Below are 18,557 nucleotides of genomic sequence, written 5' to 3'. Positions count from 1 at the left end.
GTAAACGGTGACAAAGCGATAAAGAGGCATGGACATATATACACTACCAAACGTAAGGTAAATAGCTAGTGGGAAGCAGCCCCATAGCACAGGGAGATCAGCTCGGTGCTTTGTGACCGCCTGGAGGGGTGGGATAGGGAGGGTGGGAGGGAGGGAGACGCAAGCGGGAAGAGATATGGGAATATATGTATGTATATAACTGATTCATTTTGTTGTGAAGCTGAAGCTAACATACCATTGTAAAGCAATTAGACTCCAATAAAGATGTTAAAAATAAATAAATAAATAAATAAATAAAATGTAAAAAAAAAAAAAAAAAAAAAAGAGAGAGGAAACCTTTGCATATTTCATCCTTGACTGCTGACTACCAAGAAAGAAACAGAACTTCCTGGGAGATGAGGACTTGCCAATTCTTAAACTTCATGTAAATTTCACCTATCTCTCAGCTGGGCCTTCACTGTAACTGGTGTCCTTGGATTCACTTCTAATGATTCTCTGTCACATTCCTCATTACGTATTCCCAAATCTTTTCTCTTGTCCAGAACTTCCCTATCTTATTTCTGTTTTGCTGTTTTTGTTTTCTGAAAATGGCTACCTTTTGATTACTTAGAAAGTTTAGCTATCTGATTTAGCCCCACCACCTTCCTCCTCATCACTTTACATTTTTTCTGTTTTCACCACCTCCTCCTTTTCTTTTGCTTCTAAGAAAGAAATGTCAGGAATTCCTTGGCTTTACAGTGGTTAGGACCCCACGCTTCCACTGCCGGGGGCCCGGGTTCAATCCCTGGTTGAGGAACTAAGATCCCACAAGCCACGTGATGTGGCCAAAAAAAAGAAAGAAAGAAAGAAATATCCTTCTTCTTCTTCTCCATTATTATAATCCTCTACATTTTCCTCTTAATTCAGTCTCTTCTCATATCCTTCAGGTTCCTGCCCCTTTTTGTTCTTAACATCTTCAGTGTATCTCTTCCTATAGAATCTTTCCTCTCAATCTTTCAATAGACTCAGGTTTCATCTGTCTATAAACCTTTCCTTCCACCCTGTCTACCCCTTTGAACTACCATCCTCTCTCGCTCCCACCACTGCTAGACTTACTGGAATAAATGAGCCCGGCTTAGCACCTTGACTTCATTACCACCTGCTTTTTTCTTTGCTTCTTGCTATCTGGATGTGACCCCAAAACTTTTTGTAACTCTTTGGTCATTGTTGATGTTTTTCTTTTACTGTTTTAATATAAAAGCAGTAATTGTAAAAGCCTATATGTAAACATGTATGTATGGTTTAAGCACTCATGTGTCTACCACTCTGGCCACAAAACAGTTACCATGTCCCAGAAGGCCGCTGTAGGTCCACTCTGATCATATGCTTCTACCACAGAGGTTACCATCATCCTGAATTTAGTGTTAATGATCACATTGCTTTTCTTTCCATTTTTTTCATCTATGTATTTATTATCCTCAAATAATATATTACTTAGATTTACCTGTTTCCATTTTGTAAGTTGAATCATACTATATATATTCTATGACTGGTTTCTTTTGTTCAACATGATGTTTTGGGGATTCATCCAAGTTGGTATGTATATCTATAATTCATTTTCACTGGATATATAATCCCATTATATGAATGTATCACAATTTTTCTATCCATTCTATTACTGATGGACATTTTCATTGTTTTTAGGCTTTTGCTGTTATAAACATTACTGCTATAAATAACTTTGTACTTATCTCTTGATGCATATGTGTGAAAAAGTCTCTAGAGTATTTACTTAATAGTGTAGTTGCCGAACTTTTTCCAGTGTTATTCAGTACTGCCAGCCACAATCAATTTTCCAAAGCGTTAGTACTGATTTATACTGGTACCAACAACAGACGAGAATTTCACAGTCTCGCCAAAACTTGCTATTAACCAACTTTGTAGTTTTAGCCAATCTAGTGGGTGTAAAATGCTATCTCATTGGGATTTTATTGTATTTCCCTAGTTTCCAAGGATGTTGAATAGCCTTTCTTGCGTTTGTGGGCCATTTATGTTTCTTCTTTTGTGAAATTCTTATTCATTTCTTTTTCCTGTTTTATTTTCCTATTGGGTTTCTTTTTAATTGATTCATAGGAGTTCTTTGTGTGTTCTGATACTAATCCTTTGTTGTTTGTATGTATTGCAAATATTTTCTCTTTTTCATTAATTTTACATAGTCCTTTAATGAACAAAGCTTGTAAGTAGTTAAATTTATGTCTTTTCAAGTTTGCGGTCATGTAAAGAAATCCTCCCCTTTAACAAGGTTATAATGATATTCTCTTACATTGTCTTCTAAAAATGTAATAGTTTTGCACTTCACACTTAGGTCTTTAATCCTCCTGAAATGTTCTTTTTCTTTTAATTTATTTATTTATTTTTGGTATAGTATGCATTGATCTATAATAATTTCATTTTTTCCCCAAACTGATACCTAGTTATCCATTTATTGAAAACTGCATCCTTTCCTCACTGAGTTGCAGTACCACCTCTGTCACGTTTCAAGTGTCCAAAGATATGTGCTTTGTTTCCAGACTCTCTTTTCTGATCTGTTTGTTTATCCCTACACTGATATCACACTCTTCTAATTATTATAGCCTTGTGATGAGTCTTGATATCTTGATAGTGCAAGTCCCTCTACTTTTTGTTTTATAGAACATGTTGGCTTTTTGCCTTTCTATTTAAATTTTAGATTCAGCCTGTCAATTATACACACGCCGCCCTGAGAAAGACAATGAAAGAAAAGAAGAAAGAAAATAACTTGTTGAGATTTTGATATGAAATTGCTTTGAATCCATAGATGAATCTGGGAAGAACTGATTTCTTTACAATGTTGTCTTTCAATAAGTGAGACTTTATTTATTTCTTCTTTATTATTTTAAAATAAAGTTTTATAATTTTCTGCTTATAGGACTTGCTGTAGTTTGAGAGATTTATTCCCAGGACTTTATATTTTCTAAGTGCTATAAATAAAATTGTTTAAATTTTTTTCATTTGGTGTATAACAAAGGCAATTTTTTTATTTTTTATTTTTTTCGGTACATGGGTCTCTCACTGTTGTGGCCTCTCCCGTTGTGGAGCACAGGCTCCGGACACGCAGGCTCAGCGGCCATGGCTCACAGGCCCAGCCGCTCCGCGGCATGTGGGATCTTCCCTGACCGGGGCACGAACTCGTGTCCCCTGCATCGGCAGGCGGACTCTCAACCACTGCACCACCAGGGAAGCCCACAAAGGCAATTTTTAAATAGATTTTGTGTGTTGCAACCTTATTAAACTGTCTTATTCTGATAATAAATTGTTACATTCCTTAGGATATTCTATATTCATAATCAGATTATCTAAGAAGAAAGTTTTATTTCTTTTTCCCAACTTACCTGTTTTCTTGCCTTATTTTGCTGGCTAAGCCTTCCAATAGCTAACACCCTTATCTTGTTCTTAATCTTAAAGGGAGTGCATTTAATGTTCTCTTTGTCAAGTTAGAGAAGCTTCTTTCTGTTCCTACACCTAGAATTTTTATCATAAGTGGATATTGAATTTTATGTAAGCATTTTTCTGCATCCTTTGAGATGATTGTATGATTTTCCCCCTTCAATGAATGTAGGTAATCATATTATGTGAATTTTTTAACCCCAAACCAATCTTGCATTCTTGGAATAAATGCATCTTAGTCACAATATTTTATCTTACTAGATTATTTTTGTTATTATTATTTAGGATATTTCCATATATTTAATGAGTACAGCTGGCTTGTTTTTTGCTTTTTCTTTTTCATACTTATCTTTGTCAGGTTTTGGTATCAAGGTTATGCTGGCCTCATAAAATGTTTGGAAGTGTTTCCTTTTTTTTAACCCCATTCTGGAAAAGGTATATAGGATTGGAATTATTTTTTCCTTGAATTTTTGGAAGCAAGCAGAGTAAAATTGTCTGGGCTTTTCATTTTCTTTTTGGGGTGATTTTTATCTACTAATTCAGTTTCTTCAAATGCTGTGGGACTCTTTGGCTTTTTTTTTTTTTTTTTTTCCTTCTTGAGTCAATCTTGATAAGTTTAGTTTCTAGAGAGTTATCTGTTTCTAAGTTTTAATTTTATTGGTTCACAATATCTTTTTTGGTTTCTGTGACATTTTTTGATTGTGCCCTTTCTGTTATCCTTAAATTATTTGCTCCTTCTCTTTTATTTTATTTTAACTTACCAGATGTTTGTAAGTTACATGATTCTTTTGAAAGAACCGAAGTGATGTTTCTGTTATGTGTTTTTCCCCATTTCATTAATTTTTAGTCTTACCTTTATTAATGCCTTTCTTCTGTTCTCTTTAGATTAATTTCTTTCTTCTTTCTCAGTACTTAATCCTTATCTTTTACCATTTGATCATAGTACTAAACTACCCTGTCCTTGCAACTCTGTCTTCTCTGGCTCCTGAGGCACACTGGTCTTGAGGGGGTTGTTTCCTACTTTTCTAACTGCTTCCTCTGACTCTTTGTCTTTACATCTCCAGTGTAGGTGCCCTCTTATCTTCAACCTTCTTTTCTCTATATGTGGTCTCCAGTCTACCATGATTCGAACTTAGGATTTTTCAACTTTATGGTGGTGCAAAAACCATATGCACTCAGTAGAAACCATACTTCGAATCTTGAATTTTGATCTTTTCCTGGGCTAGATGCTGGGCGGCAGCAGCAGCCACAGCTCCCAGTCAGCCACGTGATCAGGAGGGGAAACAGCCAATATACTTACAACCGTGCTGCACCTATGCAGCCATTCGTTTTTCACTTTCAGTACATTATTCGGTAAGTTACATGAGATAGTCAACATTAAGTGTTCTGAGCACATTTAAGGTGGGTCAGGCTAAGCGATGATGTTCTGTAGATTAGGTGTGTTAAATGCATTTTTGACTCATGATATTTTCAATTTAGGAAGGGCTTATCAGAATGTAACCCCATCGTTAGTTAAGGAAGATCTATACATATATCCATTCTTATTTAATAGACATTTTTACTCTCCTAATATCAACTACCACTTATCTGTGAGTGGATTTAGGTACAATCAGGGACCCATTCCTTGTCTTAGCTCTTCCACTAACTAGCTATGACATCTTGAGCAACTGATTTAATATCCCTTAATCTCTGTTTCTTCACCAAGGAGGTGTTGTATACAAGACCTGTGAAGTTTACCTCAGTAATACTGTTCCAGAGACAACCTTATAAACTCTTCAGCTCTGGCCTCTGTCATTTCTAAATTCCTCTGGATCACCTTTCTTAGATGTTTTATTAGGGTTTCTCAAACTCTATACTATATCTTATGTTAAACTTCTTATGTAATTCACCCTCTCCCCCAACCTTTTAATTTCCCTGGTTACTCCTTTGGATGTTGCTGTCTTCTCAGGCTCGCATTTGGTTTTGGCTCCCAGCATCCCTGTCTCTCCATACTGTCTTCATACTCAAGTCTGATTAGGGTGCATGTGTGTGTGTATCTGTTCCCCTCTTCTTTCTTTAGCCCAGATTATGTCGTTATGTTCTACAAGAATGATTTCTATGTAATGTCTACTTTCTTCTACCTCTCACCTCCCAGTGGAGCCTCAACACCTTAATTTTTTAAAAAATACCTGCCTTAGACCTCTGCTTATCTGAGTTGTTGTCTAAGTATTTTTTTCACCAAACCATGCTTTGGATACCATACCTTTATGCCACCCCTCCCCAACCCCAAGAGGCTGAGCCAGGGCACTTAAATAGTATTACCTGTAGGACACTGGAGTAGGCTTTGTATCAGGGATACCAGAAATGAGTCAGTCTTGCATTATATAGTTCTTTGTGATTTACAAGAAGCTTGTTATCATTTTTATGAGAACTTGAAAATGGAACCAGTGTGTGGAATTTTTATGGTCTCCATGAGAGTGAAATATTTGGTTCTGGAAGACATCTTCATTTGGTGATATGTTAATCTCTAAGTGCTTGTCTCTGTTTTTCAAAATCTTATCTTCTTTTAGCGTTGTTGATTTATTTAATATATCTTGAGCATGTTTCTCTAATGGTGCACAATCTTAAAATCTTGATGTTTAAGTAATGATTTCCTACATCAAGATAGAGACAGCAGCTAATGACAAAATGTGCAACTTTAGAATAGTGAAACTTCTCTATGTGGCTTATGGAAGTGACCCTAGTTACCTTAAATTTTATTTCATACTAGTTTCTCACTACTTGACACAAGCATGTACTCTTTTAATTCCATTAGCTGTATATGTCTAAGTAGTTCTATATTTCCTATCTATGAGAAATTTTAGGAAAAACCATAAGAGAACAATCACTATGGGATTTTTCAAGGAGGTGAAATATATGTACACTTTTTTAATAATTATCTCAAAGAAACCTTAAATAGCTCTGTGAGTCATGTGATCTACCTAATTATTCTATTAAAGTGACACATTTGCTAGCAGTTAGCTAGGATATATAATGGCAGCAGTTAGCACCCTTTTAGAAATACTGCCTGAGGTTTCTAACTTGTACTCTTTTAACTGGTCTGCTCTATGTGTACACACGGGTGAGTATGAGAAGATGAGGTGTTCCAGTGGTAGGAAATGGAAGCTCAGTACCATGTTCACATGACTCAATGATTCTTGCAGGTTTCCATAGTCTGTTATATTTTATTCAGTACAAAGTATTCTGGTTATTTCTAAGTAAGAGCTGGATATAGTAATTTTAAAACAATGAATTATATCACTTAGAAAATATTTCTGGGTATTAGGGTGGTATGTCTTTCCATAGATTAGTCCTATCCTAACATTAGATTGCAGTATATGTGGTTAAAGGCACTGGCATAACATTTAGAAAATTATAATGATAGCAGAGCCCTTGCTAATTAGATGCACGCCACAATCTATACTTTGGGATTGAAGAAATTAGTAAAACCATTTTGTTTATCTTGTAAATGATTGCTTTTACTGTCAGATTGTCATTTATTAAGGCATTTTAAGTTAAGAGTAAATTCATCTCGGTCTTGGCAAAGTCACCTGTGAATTTCTTCTGTCCAAGCCAAGTACTGAGAAGGGAGAGACTAGAAGAGAGCCTTGGTACCCCCCTTAGAACTCTGTCTCTACCAGTCTTCACGACAGTATAATAATGATAATCTCTTCTTCAAGCCACCTTAGGTTTCATGCTTGTTCTGACCCCACTTGCTCTCCAGTCACTGCTTTCCCTTCTGAACTAACACAATCTTATGATTGTAATTCATTATTTATAATTTTGTTTCTGTTTCTTAAGCTTTATCTGTGTTCATGTACTTGTCCTACAGTACTACCTTTAGAAGAAAAATCATTTTACTGTATTTCCTTGTTCTTTTGAATCTCTTCTCCTCCTTGGAGGTACTTAGAAAAATGCTTATACAAAATTGGTGCTTGATAAATGCACCTCTTTAAGAAAAGTGTGGTGCTTATTTCAGTTTTTGTATTTTTAATAGTTATATTATTTTGCTTGCTTTCTAGGCACACAAACCAATGGTCTGGACTTTCAGAAGCAGCCTGTGCCTGTTGGAGGAGCAATCTCAACAGCCCAGGCCCAGGCTTTCCTTGGACATCTCCATCAGGTAGAATGTTCTGCTCAACCATATGTGAGAGTAAAAAACGGAGGCATGGAATGCTAGGGCCTGGGGAAGCGATTTCAGAATGTGGGACTGTTTAAGTTGATTAAAGCCTGGTGCTATCAGCATCTAATCATGTCATTCTGAATGGTTAGTATGGAATCCTATAGCTTAGTTGACTGTATAGCTATTGACCCCACAGCTGTGTGAACAAAAGAGTTCCTTGTTACAAACAGAATATATTTATGACAACTGGGTTACTGTTTTTGTGAGTGTGGTCTGTGGTGGCTGACTGAAGGTAGTAAATGACAAAGTCATCCAAAATGATGTAGCTCCCATTGCCTGAGACCTGCTCTGTAAGGCTGTGAGCTCACAGCTCATAGCCCTTCTTTAAAACAGCTTCAGACCATTTTGATTTGGGCTACTCAGAGCCTTTGCTTGACTGTGAACCCCCTGGTTTGGGGTTCAACTTTATTACCCTTATGTTACATGAATTTCTCCCAAGTCTAAAACAGGCTGTGGATTCTGTTCATCCACATTTTAGCTTTAAGGTATAGGGAAGGAGAATATAAAAACAAACATTGACTCCCCAAGAGTTTTGGGATGTGGGAACTGGTTGAAAATGGAAAGTAAATAAAACAATGAAAACATTTGGGAGATAGATTATCAGAGTGTCTCAACCCCTTGATTTATATTAACATAAATCAAGATTTATTTATGATAAATTTATTTATGACTTATTAGAGCAATACTTTGTGTAACTTGGTGATCTTTACCTCAGATAAACCCTAGAACCAATTTAGTGTTCAAATTGTGTTGGTCAGCAGTGTTGGTGGTAGTGACTTTAGTGATGATAGTGCCTGATGGTATTAGTGGTAGAGGTTCAATGAAAAGCACATATGGACATAAAATAGTAGATATTCAATAATTATTTGTTGAACAAATGAATGAATGAATGAATGGTAAAATATATGGGAATACAGAGGAAGAAATGATTAACTCATCCTGTGTAGTCTCTAAGACATTATCGTAGAGAGGATGATTTTTGAGCCAAGTTTTAAAGGTTGTTGGGAGCTAGCTAAATGGAGTTGTAAAGGGATGCTCTCACTTTTTATTTTCAACTTTCTATTTTGAAAACTTTCAAATCTATAGAAAAGTTATAACCGTAGAACAATTTTCAACCAAAAGCTCTTCATCTGGCATCACTAATTGTTACTTTATTACCATATATTCTTAATCTGTGTGTGTTTGTACACATACATTTTGTGTGTTTATATATATGTCAACTTGTCCCATTATTGTGATACTGAATTTGATCATTTGATTAAGGTAGAGTCTCAGATTTGTGTACTGTAAAGGTAACTTTCTTCCTCATAATTAGTAAATAATGAGGAGATACTTTAAGACTTGTAAATATCTTGTTCCTCAACAGACTTTTACCCAGAAACATCATGATTTAAATAAAATTACAAAGAAACTTTATCTCCTTTAAATCTTTGTACCTGAAACTCTTTCCTCTGGCTCTTTGACTTCTTAGCCTTTAATCTTAAACATACTATCTTTTCATATAATTCTCCCTTGGTTATACTATGTCTAAAGTGTGTTCTCCAGAAATCTCTGGATTTTATTCTGTTTTAGGTGCTTTTTTCTCTTTTCTCTCTCTTTTTTGTTTTTTATTTGGGGGGAGGGTTCTTATTTCAACTCACAGGACTTTCAGTTTAAATAAAGGACACCGCACTCAGTTAATTTTAGTTAGCTCTGAACTCTATACTGATCTCCATACCAACACTTATATTTAAGTTCAGGAAATCTTGATGCTGTGTGATAAATCCAAAATGGAATTCTTATCTTCATGTTAATGACACTACCATTTTCTGAGTCTTCCAAATTTGAACCTGGAATAATACATGACTTTTTTTTTCTTCATCTATATCCAGTCAGTTGCCATGATCCTATGTAGCACCTTGAAATACTGTTCATGTTTCCTACTTCTAATTCCCACTGCTGCCATTCTAGGGTTGGTTTCCATGTATTCTATCCTAGTTTATATAACAGTCCAGTTATTTTGTACAATGTTGCTCAATTTGGATTTGTCTGATGTTTCATCACAGTTAGATCAGGTTATATACTTTGGGAAGGAATACACTATAAATAACGCTTGGTTCTAACTCAGTAAAACATACATTTGTAGAGGCTTGTTGATGACCACCTCTAATGATGGATGTCAACAGTATTAGACTAGAACTTCCCCGATTTCTTTACTTAATAGGTCCAGCTCGCTGGAACAAGTTTACAGGCTGCTGCTCAGTCTTTAAATGTACAGGTAAGCTGGGATATGGGATTATGGATCAATTTTTCTATTCATTTTTACCATATTTTTCTAATTTTCTGCAATGAGTATACAATAATTTTATAATGAAAATACTTAGAATTATTACTTTTTTTCTTACTGAATCTCATAAAGATTTAAATAATGATAATAGTTGCCATTAATGAAAATCCATTTTATATTATTCCACTGTGAATGTCCAAAGGTGAACAAGAAAAGTCTACTTTTAAAGTTTTATATGTAAGTTCGGTAAAAATGTTTCTCAGTTGTACAGCCATAACACATGCCTAAACACAAAGCAAAAGAATACCTTAAATGTCCTTTTGTTTCCAAATATATTTTTATTTATCATTTTTCATATCTTAGGAAAACACTATAGTATAGGAAAGAGCACTGGAATGAAAGACAGAGGTCCTAGGTTTGAATTCTCATTCTGCCACTAACTAGCTGTTTGAACTTTGGCAAGTCACTTAACCTCCTGGGGCGCATTTTTTTCTTATACAGTTGGCCCTCCCCTCCCCAGGTTCCACATCTGCTGGTACAGAGGGCTGGCTGACTGTGAGGGACTTTAGCATCCACAGATTTTGGTGTCCATGGGGGGTCCTGGGACTAATCCTCTGTGGATACCAAGGGGCAACTGCGTGTATTTAAGTGGGGAAATTTAGAAGATTGCCAGAGGTCCTCTCTGCTCTAAAATGTTGTGAGTTTGAGGATTGCAATTAAACATATTTATAAACATTAATGGGCTTCATACAGTCAAAATTTTGAAGATAACACTTAAATCTGGGTGCTTTGTTTCTATGAACCATATGGTAAAACGTGCAAAGTTCAAGTATTATGCATGACTCCATAATATTTCAATCAACCTGCTGCTTCCTTTCATTATAGTGTTTAGGTAACTAACAGTCAAGAGGAAAAAACAGTATTCTGGAAGGTTGATTTCAGTGTTGCTAATGACTAAAGACCTTGGGTTGAGCATTCCATGAAACCGAGTAGAGTATGGACCTAGTACACATGGAGACAAGAAGAGAAAAGAAAAGGAGATAATGTGACCTTCCTTTCTGAGAGAGGAGGCGGAAAATTGCCTTGGTTTCCATGGTAAACTTTCATCCCTTAGAGAGATGTTGGCAAACAGGCTGAATCTCCAGTGCGGAATGTTTACAGTCTTGCACTGTAATTATCTCTCAATGACTGGCAGAATTAATCAGAGCCTTTATGTTAATTAGCCTTGCTGCAGTCCCCAAAACAGGTGGTGGGAAATATGCAAATCTATGCAGAATTTTCATGCTCTGCATAACCAGTTTTAATTACCATAAAATTTTCTCTCAGTGCCCCTTTCCAGGAGTATGTTCTCTTTCCCTCTTGACTGCAGCATTTTCTCTCTAAGTTTGTGTGTTACTTGATGGGGGATGCTAAATTTATAGTTCTTCAAAATATTAGACGAAAAGTTCTGTGGGTCAAGTAATCAATTTATAAGATGGTATATAAGGAAGTTTTAGACTGACCACCAAAGACATGTCAAAATGTTGGAATGGAGGGTCTGTCTAATGTAAACATAGGTTGAAATTGTATTCTTCACGTACTCCTTACTTCCAGAGTTGAGGATTTGGGTTTGTGAAAAATTCTGTTGACTTGTGGAGGACCAAATTATTTTTTCTTCTTAAAAATTATAATTGCAGCTTTGCTGATACTGGAACAAAAAGTCTGAAAACTTAATACATAAAATTAGGAAAATACAAAGGTTTAGAAGAAAGGAAAAGAGTGAAATCAGAAAACTCATGATTAGATAAGTCTGTATTGTAAATAATTCTTAAAACATGGAATTGTGAGTACATTTTTTTAAAATCAACTATTTTAAATCTTTTATTCCCCCCGCCCCACCTCAGTCTAAATCTAATGAAGAATCGGGGGATTCACAGCAGCCAAGCCAGCCTTCCCAGCAGCCTTCAGTGCAGGCAGCCATTCCCCAGACCCAGCTCATGCTGGCTGGAGGACAGATAACTGGGGTAAGTTTTCACTGAGAAATTTGTAACAAACTTTCTCTGTGTCAGAACTGCCATTGGGGGACTTCCCTGACAGTCCAGTGGTTGAGACTTTGCCTTCCAGTGCAGGGGGTGTGGATTTGATCCCTGGTCAGGGAGCTAAGGTCCCACATGCCTCACTGCCAAAAAACCAAAACATAAAACAGAAGCAATATTGTAACAAATTCAATAAAGACTTTAAAAAAATGGTCCACATCCAAAACTTTCAAAAAAAAAACCTGCCATTGGTCAATATCTGATTAGATCTGTTGGCTGTAGCAGACAGTAGTAACATGGCTATGCCTGGCACTGTTATGTCTTTAAAGGAACTTCCTGCACCGTAAGCAGCTCTGAGAAAGGAACTATCTTTGTCACGAGTTTTCAGGGTATTTTTTCTTACTATTGCAGATATGCTCTGGGCAAACTAAGGACTTTTTAAAATTCACGTTTCAACCGTTGCTTCATCATGCAGTGGCGTCACGATCCCATGGTTGAGACAGTTACAGTGATGAAATTGTAGTTGTCAGTTTGGAGTTATAACATCACTGCAGAGTAATGGATTAGTACCTACAAAAGAAAAACATTTTAAGTTACCGTATAGTGTTCTAAAATGAAACTTCTGATCTCATATCCTGGCTCTGTAGTTTACTGTATTGGCTAATTACTTCATCTCTCTGTGCCTCAGTTTTCCTTCAGTTAAATGAAGATGTAATAATACTTATCTAACAGTATTGTTTTAAAGATTAAGAGTAATAACATACATAAAACTCATAGAACAGTGCTTGGCATGTAGTAGCATTCAATAAATGTCATCTGTTTTTATCAATAGTAAATTGGCCTGTGCAAATATATTAAGCTTTTAACTTTTGAGCTGTCTTCGCTCTGAGACATCATTAAAAATATTTTTCCAATGTTGACAATTTGTCTATTAAGTTATCTTTTTGGGGGGGTCAAGAGGAGTGGTAAGTTATTTGTTATTCGATTCACATCACGTCAACCCACAAAATTTTTTATTTCCTTCATTTCAGTTAAGTTTGTTTTGGCAGTGATGGAAGGCTCTTTTAAGAACTGTTGCAAACTTGTTTACGAAATCCCATCAGTAGAGATTAATATATGTTTACATGTTATATAAAATATTTATAAACGTGTATCTCGAAGCGTATTGGGTTTTTGAATGATTCGATTTTGATTCTTATATCTCTAATGCACAAACTGTATCAGACCCTTTTTGAAAGAGGATTGTGCCATTAAGTGACTGTACATGCGCTTCAGAATATTCCTTCTTGGTTTGATCAGAACATGTCACCAAAAAGAAGGTAGAACATACTTATCACTTTAAGTGTGTTTGAAATAAGTTGCACTATGAAAGCAAGTTTAAATCTTCAAATACATTTCCTGTTTTCTTTGGGGTTTGTTTTGAGTGACTAGTGTTTACAATAGTTGGAGACACTTGGGATTCCAGGTTCAGAATGGCTGGAGCTTCTATTAAACTTGGGCATTAGGATTCATTTGCATGTAAAGAGAGCGGCTGTCACCACCTGTTTCACAGAGATAATGTGTTGGAAAGAGGATGTAAAGTTGCAAAGACCCAATGCTTTCAATAACAGAAAAGGCTGTTGGGGAGGAGGCTGTAGGGACTTGGAAAAGAAACAAATGGACCTCATATTCTTTAGTCATATCTTAGGACATAATGAAATGATGGAATATGGCAGGGATTCATGCTAATGGGAAGCAGCTGGGCCTTATCAGTTCTTTCCTGGTCAGATCCAGCATCCTTGTTCCTCATTCATCTGACTAATCACTTGCTGTTCTGTTGGGTGTAAATTTCTTTTCATATCCTGTCAGCATTGATTCTTTTTTTTCTTGCTTACTAGTTAATTACTTTTTTGCCTGAACCCTAGGGCCTTGGACAAGCTTGAATGATTAAGTCCAGAGTGAGGACCACCATTTTAATTTAAATGGTCTGCTAGTCCTGGTAGCTTGATGGCTAATGAACATTTTATTTTAGCCTCATGCTAACCATGTGAAGTTGGGTAGCTAAGATTTAATACCACTTGAGTTGCTTACTTCAAAACAGTGGCCTTGCATTAGAGGCCAGTCTCCTTCAACCCTTTCCGACTGTTTGTCCTGATTTTGTTTAGCTGACTTTGACGCCAGCCCAGCAACAGTTACTACTACAGCAGGCACAGGCACAGGCACAGCTGCTGGCTGCTGCAGTGCAACAGCATTCCGCCAGCCAACAGCACAGTGCTGCTGGGGCCACCATCTCAGCCTCCGCCGCCACGCCCATGACTCAGATCCCCCTGTCTCAGCCCATCCAGATCGCACAGGTGAGTGAGTAACTCTCATAGCTGGGGCAGGAAGGGAGGAATAAAATGGCAGGTTTTCTTTGGTATTAAGCTTACTTTCTGATTGTTAGTGTGAGGTAAGTGGTGTAGCCTTCTTTACCACTGAACTACAAATAATACATTTGTTTGCTTATTTGAGTTGATATTATAAACACATAACTGATTATTTGAATAACTGACTGTTTAAGTGACAATTCTTGAATAATTGGCTGGCATATTTCTGAAGCAGGGGATTACTGTATTTATTTTAATTAGCTAATTACAGCAGGCATGGGTTCTTTCATGTGCTCTGCAGTGAATGTTGCCACCCATGTGTGAGAGAAACTGCACGTCATCTTTCTGCTAGAGTGATTAGCTCTGTGCAGAATTGCATGAGAGTGTTGTTTGGCTTTAATTTTCGCATTTTAGGGCAAAGTATCCAGAGATAATAAAAATTTATTTAAGAGGCATAGACAGTTCTACCAAGGAGGAAAAAAGCTAAATGAAATCCTTTATCTCAAGGAGAGGAAAAAAGTATAAGTAGTCATATCAGTGAAATGTATGAAGAGTTATTATGAGTCTAGTGCAGATAATTATCTTTATCCCCCCAGAGAAGGCTCAGAAATAGACTTAAATTGTAGCTAGGGTTTGACTAAACATTAAAAAAGAACCAATTAACTAAAAGTGTACAGAATAGATGTCAGGCTAATCTTTATGACTGTTATATACAATCTTTATCAAGATCATGTTTTTATTTTGGCCATTTTTTTCATCACCAAATAAATGTTTTTAGTGCCTAAGCTGTGAGACTCTATGTTGACATTATTCTAATAAGATAATATACATGAAAGTATGTTGAAAATTATAAAATACTAGGCCAATATAAGCAAGTTTAATATGTTGTAGATCAGATTTTTATATGGATAGCTATTTTTTTAAAAATTTTTACACTGATCTCTCAGTTGAGTTACATAGGCTGGTGCCACATTTCATGAATCATTATAAATCTTTTAATTTATTGATGCAAGTTCAGACGTAGCACTCTCATTTTTGCTTAACAAGAGAAAACTCTAATCAAACACTTAAAAACTCAACCTATTCTTTTCTCACTTGAGAGAAAAACCCATATTGGTCTCTACATGTTAAAAACACAACCATAAGCATTTGTTCTGAGGGAATTTTAAATAACTGTTGAAAATTAGATACAGCATAAGTCACGACACAATATATGCCCACAGAAATAACAAGTCCTTGTAGCAGCTCCAGGTTTCTTCACATGCTTTGTGAATGCACCCAGAGCACATCCTTGTTGGGAGTTTATAAGAATGTCAAATATTAACTCTTCTTTATTTGGATGACAGAATTCATCATCTGGGAACCTTAAGATTAAGCAAGCTTTTATTTCAGAGTCTCCAATCCATGTTTTAATCCTAATTTTTTAGGATCTGCAACAACTGCAACAACTTCAGCAGCAGAATCTCAACCTGCAACAGTTTGTGTTGGTACATCCAACCACCAACCTGCAACCAGCGCAGTTTATCATCTCACAGACGCCCCAGGGCCAGCAGGGTGAGCGCCTCCTTAGAGCTTATTAGTGGTACGGTACACCAAGGCTGTCCACTTGTGTGACATACATGCTGACTACTGTCATTTTGGCCCAGAAGCTGTCCATTAGAACAGTGTTTTTATTAAATTTTATTTAACTTTAAGCTCAGTATTCATGTTGAGAAAAATATTTTTTTTGTCATGCATACCTAATTATTGAAAGTCATCCTTCACTGCCTTTCATCTGTTTAATCAGTAAGGAGGACCATGGGTTTGGCCAAAATTCTAAATTAAATCCTTCAACATGCTGAACATACATTGGATAAATTGCTTTTATGTTTTTCATGGGAATGTGTTCAAAGAATGGGCTGAGCATTGTAAGTATACGCTTCTAACAATCATTTGTTTTCTTTTAAAGTTTAAGAAGGAGAGAGTGTCATGTTAGAAATTGTGCAAATTTTGTGAATTATAAAAAACATCTTCAAGGCCTTTTAGTGCTGAATATTGTTGTGTTACTGCTGTATAAAGTTCAATCATGTTTGTAATGGAATCAGTATAGACAGTATCAGAGTATCAAGGCTTCAACTCAAGGAACATTAGTGCATCTCTATTGATTCCTCATTATTTCTGGTTTTTAGCCTTTTTTCTTCTTGATCATTCATTCCAAAATCTTTTGTTGTATAAATAACCTATTCCACTTTTAATGGATAGGATAGCCTGCACCTTTAATGAACTAGATAGTTCTCTGTCCCAGCATATACTAACTGTTTCTAATGGCTTCTGGGTTAAGAAGTTGAGCTTTTTTTTTTTTTTGGAGTTTCAAGCTGCTTCCATTTAGAATGCTTCTTCACTTTCATCCATTCCTTGGTAAAATAAAGAATTGGCCAATCAGAGAGGTTATTCAGGTTACGCTAAAGACATCTACCAGTTTTAGTTTGTTCCATATCTTATTGCCCAAATTGTATTTAACAAGTCTGAATTTTAGGCAAATAAGACATTAAGAGTTTTAAGACCAGTAAGCCTATCTGGGGATCAGTTGGAAATTTTCACTTCACTTTCTCATTTTTTCTTTTGCCATTTGTTCAAGGTAATCTTTAATGTTTGACATAACATGTTTGTGTTTTACAGGTCTCCTGCAAGCGCAAAATCTTTTAACGCAACTACCTCAGCAAAGCCAAGCCAACCTCCTACAGTCGCAGCCAAGCATCACCCTCACCTCCCAGGTCGGTTTTCTTCCATGAGGGTTGCTTTCTTTTATCCTGTTGTCTTGAGACTCTGTGGGGATTTGTTTAACTTAAAACCACAACCCCTTAATAAAAATAATTCAAATAGTTTTAAAAAACTCACCAAAATTTCAAAGCTAGGCTTATCAGCTTGATAAAGCAGTGCTACCAAATTGATGTAGTCTTTGAAAATCTTCAAGGAGTCCCTATTTTCTTATATTTTCATAAAGAATAACTGTGTTCTGGCTGTTAATGAGTTCTGGCTGTTTGACCACCCTCCCCACCCTGATATTTGGCAGTAGAGATTACCACTTGAGCTAGACCTAGAGCCTGAGTTAAAACCTATCATTGCCCTTTGCTCCTTCTCAGAAACTGCAAAGAAGCTCTTATCTCTGTGTTTTATTCCATCTCAACTTTTAGATGTTGCTTTAGCTAATTTTTACCAGAGTTTAAGGCATCTAGAGGGTCTAGGCAGGTCTAGGCATCTAGAGGTTTAAGCTTTAGATCTAGTTCTGTTTCTTTCCTAGCTGTGACTTTGAGCATGTCATTTCACCTCTCTGCACCTCTGTTTCCTCATAGGTAAATTAGGTGATTGAACTAGCTGATCCTGAATTCCCCTTCCATCTCTGATTCTCTTTGTCCATAATCGTGGAAGTTATCAGTTAATGCTAACAAATTACTAGATTTGACAAAATGCAACAACTTTATGATAACAACTCTTCTAGGAATTAGGAGGTAACTTTCCCAGCCTGCTAAAAGGCATCTACAAATAAACCATCATAAAGACTGAATACTTTCTCCCTAAGATCAGGAACAAGGATGTCCACTGTTACCACTTTTATTCAGCATTGCACTGAAGGGCCTAGCAAGGCAATAAGACAAGAAAAATAAATAAAGGACATATAGATTAGAAAGGAAGAAGTAAACTGTCTTAATTGGTAGATGACATGATTGTCTATGTAGAAAATCCAAATCCAAGGAATCCAAATCCAAAGAATCTACAAAAAAGTTGCTGGAATTAATAGTTGAGTTTAGCAAGTATGTAGGATACAAAGTCAATATACAAAAATCTATATACTAACAACAGGCATTTGGAAATTTAAATTAAGAAGAAAAATATTTACGGTAATTAGGGATAAATTTAACAGAACATTTGTAAAACCTATATATTGAAAACTACAAAATCTTGCTGAGTGAAATTGAAGAAGACCTAAATAAATGGAGAGATATAATGTGTTCATGAAGACTTTGGTTGTTAAAATGTGAGTTCTCTCCAAACTGATCTATAAATTCAACACAGTCCCAATTAATATCTACAGGCTTTCTTTGTAGAAGTTTGCATGGTGTTTCTAACATTTGTACAGGATTGTAGAGGACATAGAATAGCCAAACAATTTTGAAAATTAAGAAAGTTGATGTCAAGAATTATTATGAAATACAGTAATAAAGACAGTGTGGTAATGGCATATGAATAGAAATGGAACAGAAGTCCAGTACACTCACACACATAGAGCCAACTGATTTCCCACTAAG

The 18,557-nt window shown here is 36.1% G+C and overlaps 1 protein-coding gene across 1 annotated transcript in view; it reads left to right on the top strand.

The window, feature by feature from the left end:
• POU2F1 (POU class 2 homeobox 1) overlaps positions 1-18,557 on the top strand; it is a 173,764-nt gene that overhangs the window by 118,952 nt on the left and 36,255 nt on the right. The window contains exons 3-8 of the mRNA XM_060142215.1: positions 7,485-7,585; positions 9,849-9,902; positions 11,795-11,914; positions 14,071-14,259; positions 15,699-15,825; positions 16,930-17,024. Of these exons, the coding sequence (XP_059998198.1) occupies positions 7,485-7,585; positions 9,849-9,902; positions 11,795-11,914; positions 14,071-14,259; positions 15,699-15,825; positions 16,930-17,024 (686 nt within the window). The remainder of the gene's footprint in view (positions 1-7,484; positions 7,586-9,848; positions 9,903-11,794; positions 11,915-14,070; positions 14,260-15,698; positions 15,826-16,929; positions 17,025-18,557) is intronic.

The sequence above is a fragment of the Lagenorhynchus albirostris genome, chromosome 2 (genome assembly GCF_949774975.1).
Source record: "Lagenorhynchus albirostris chromosome 2, mLagAlb1.1, whole genome shotgun sequence".
NCBI classification, from domain to species: domain Eukaryota; kingdom Metazoa; phylum Chordata; class Mammalia; order Artiodactyla; family Delphinidae; genus Lagenorhynchus; species Lagenorhynchus albirostris.
Note: the sequence above shows the minus strand (reverse complement) of the source record. Positions and strands in the feature narration are given on the sequence as shown.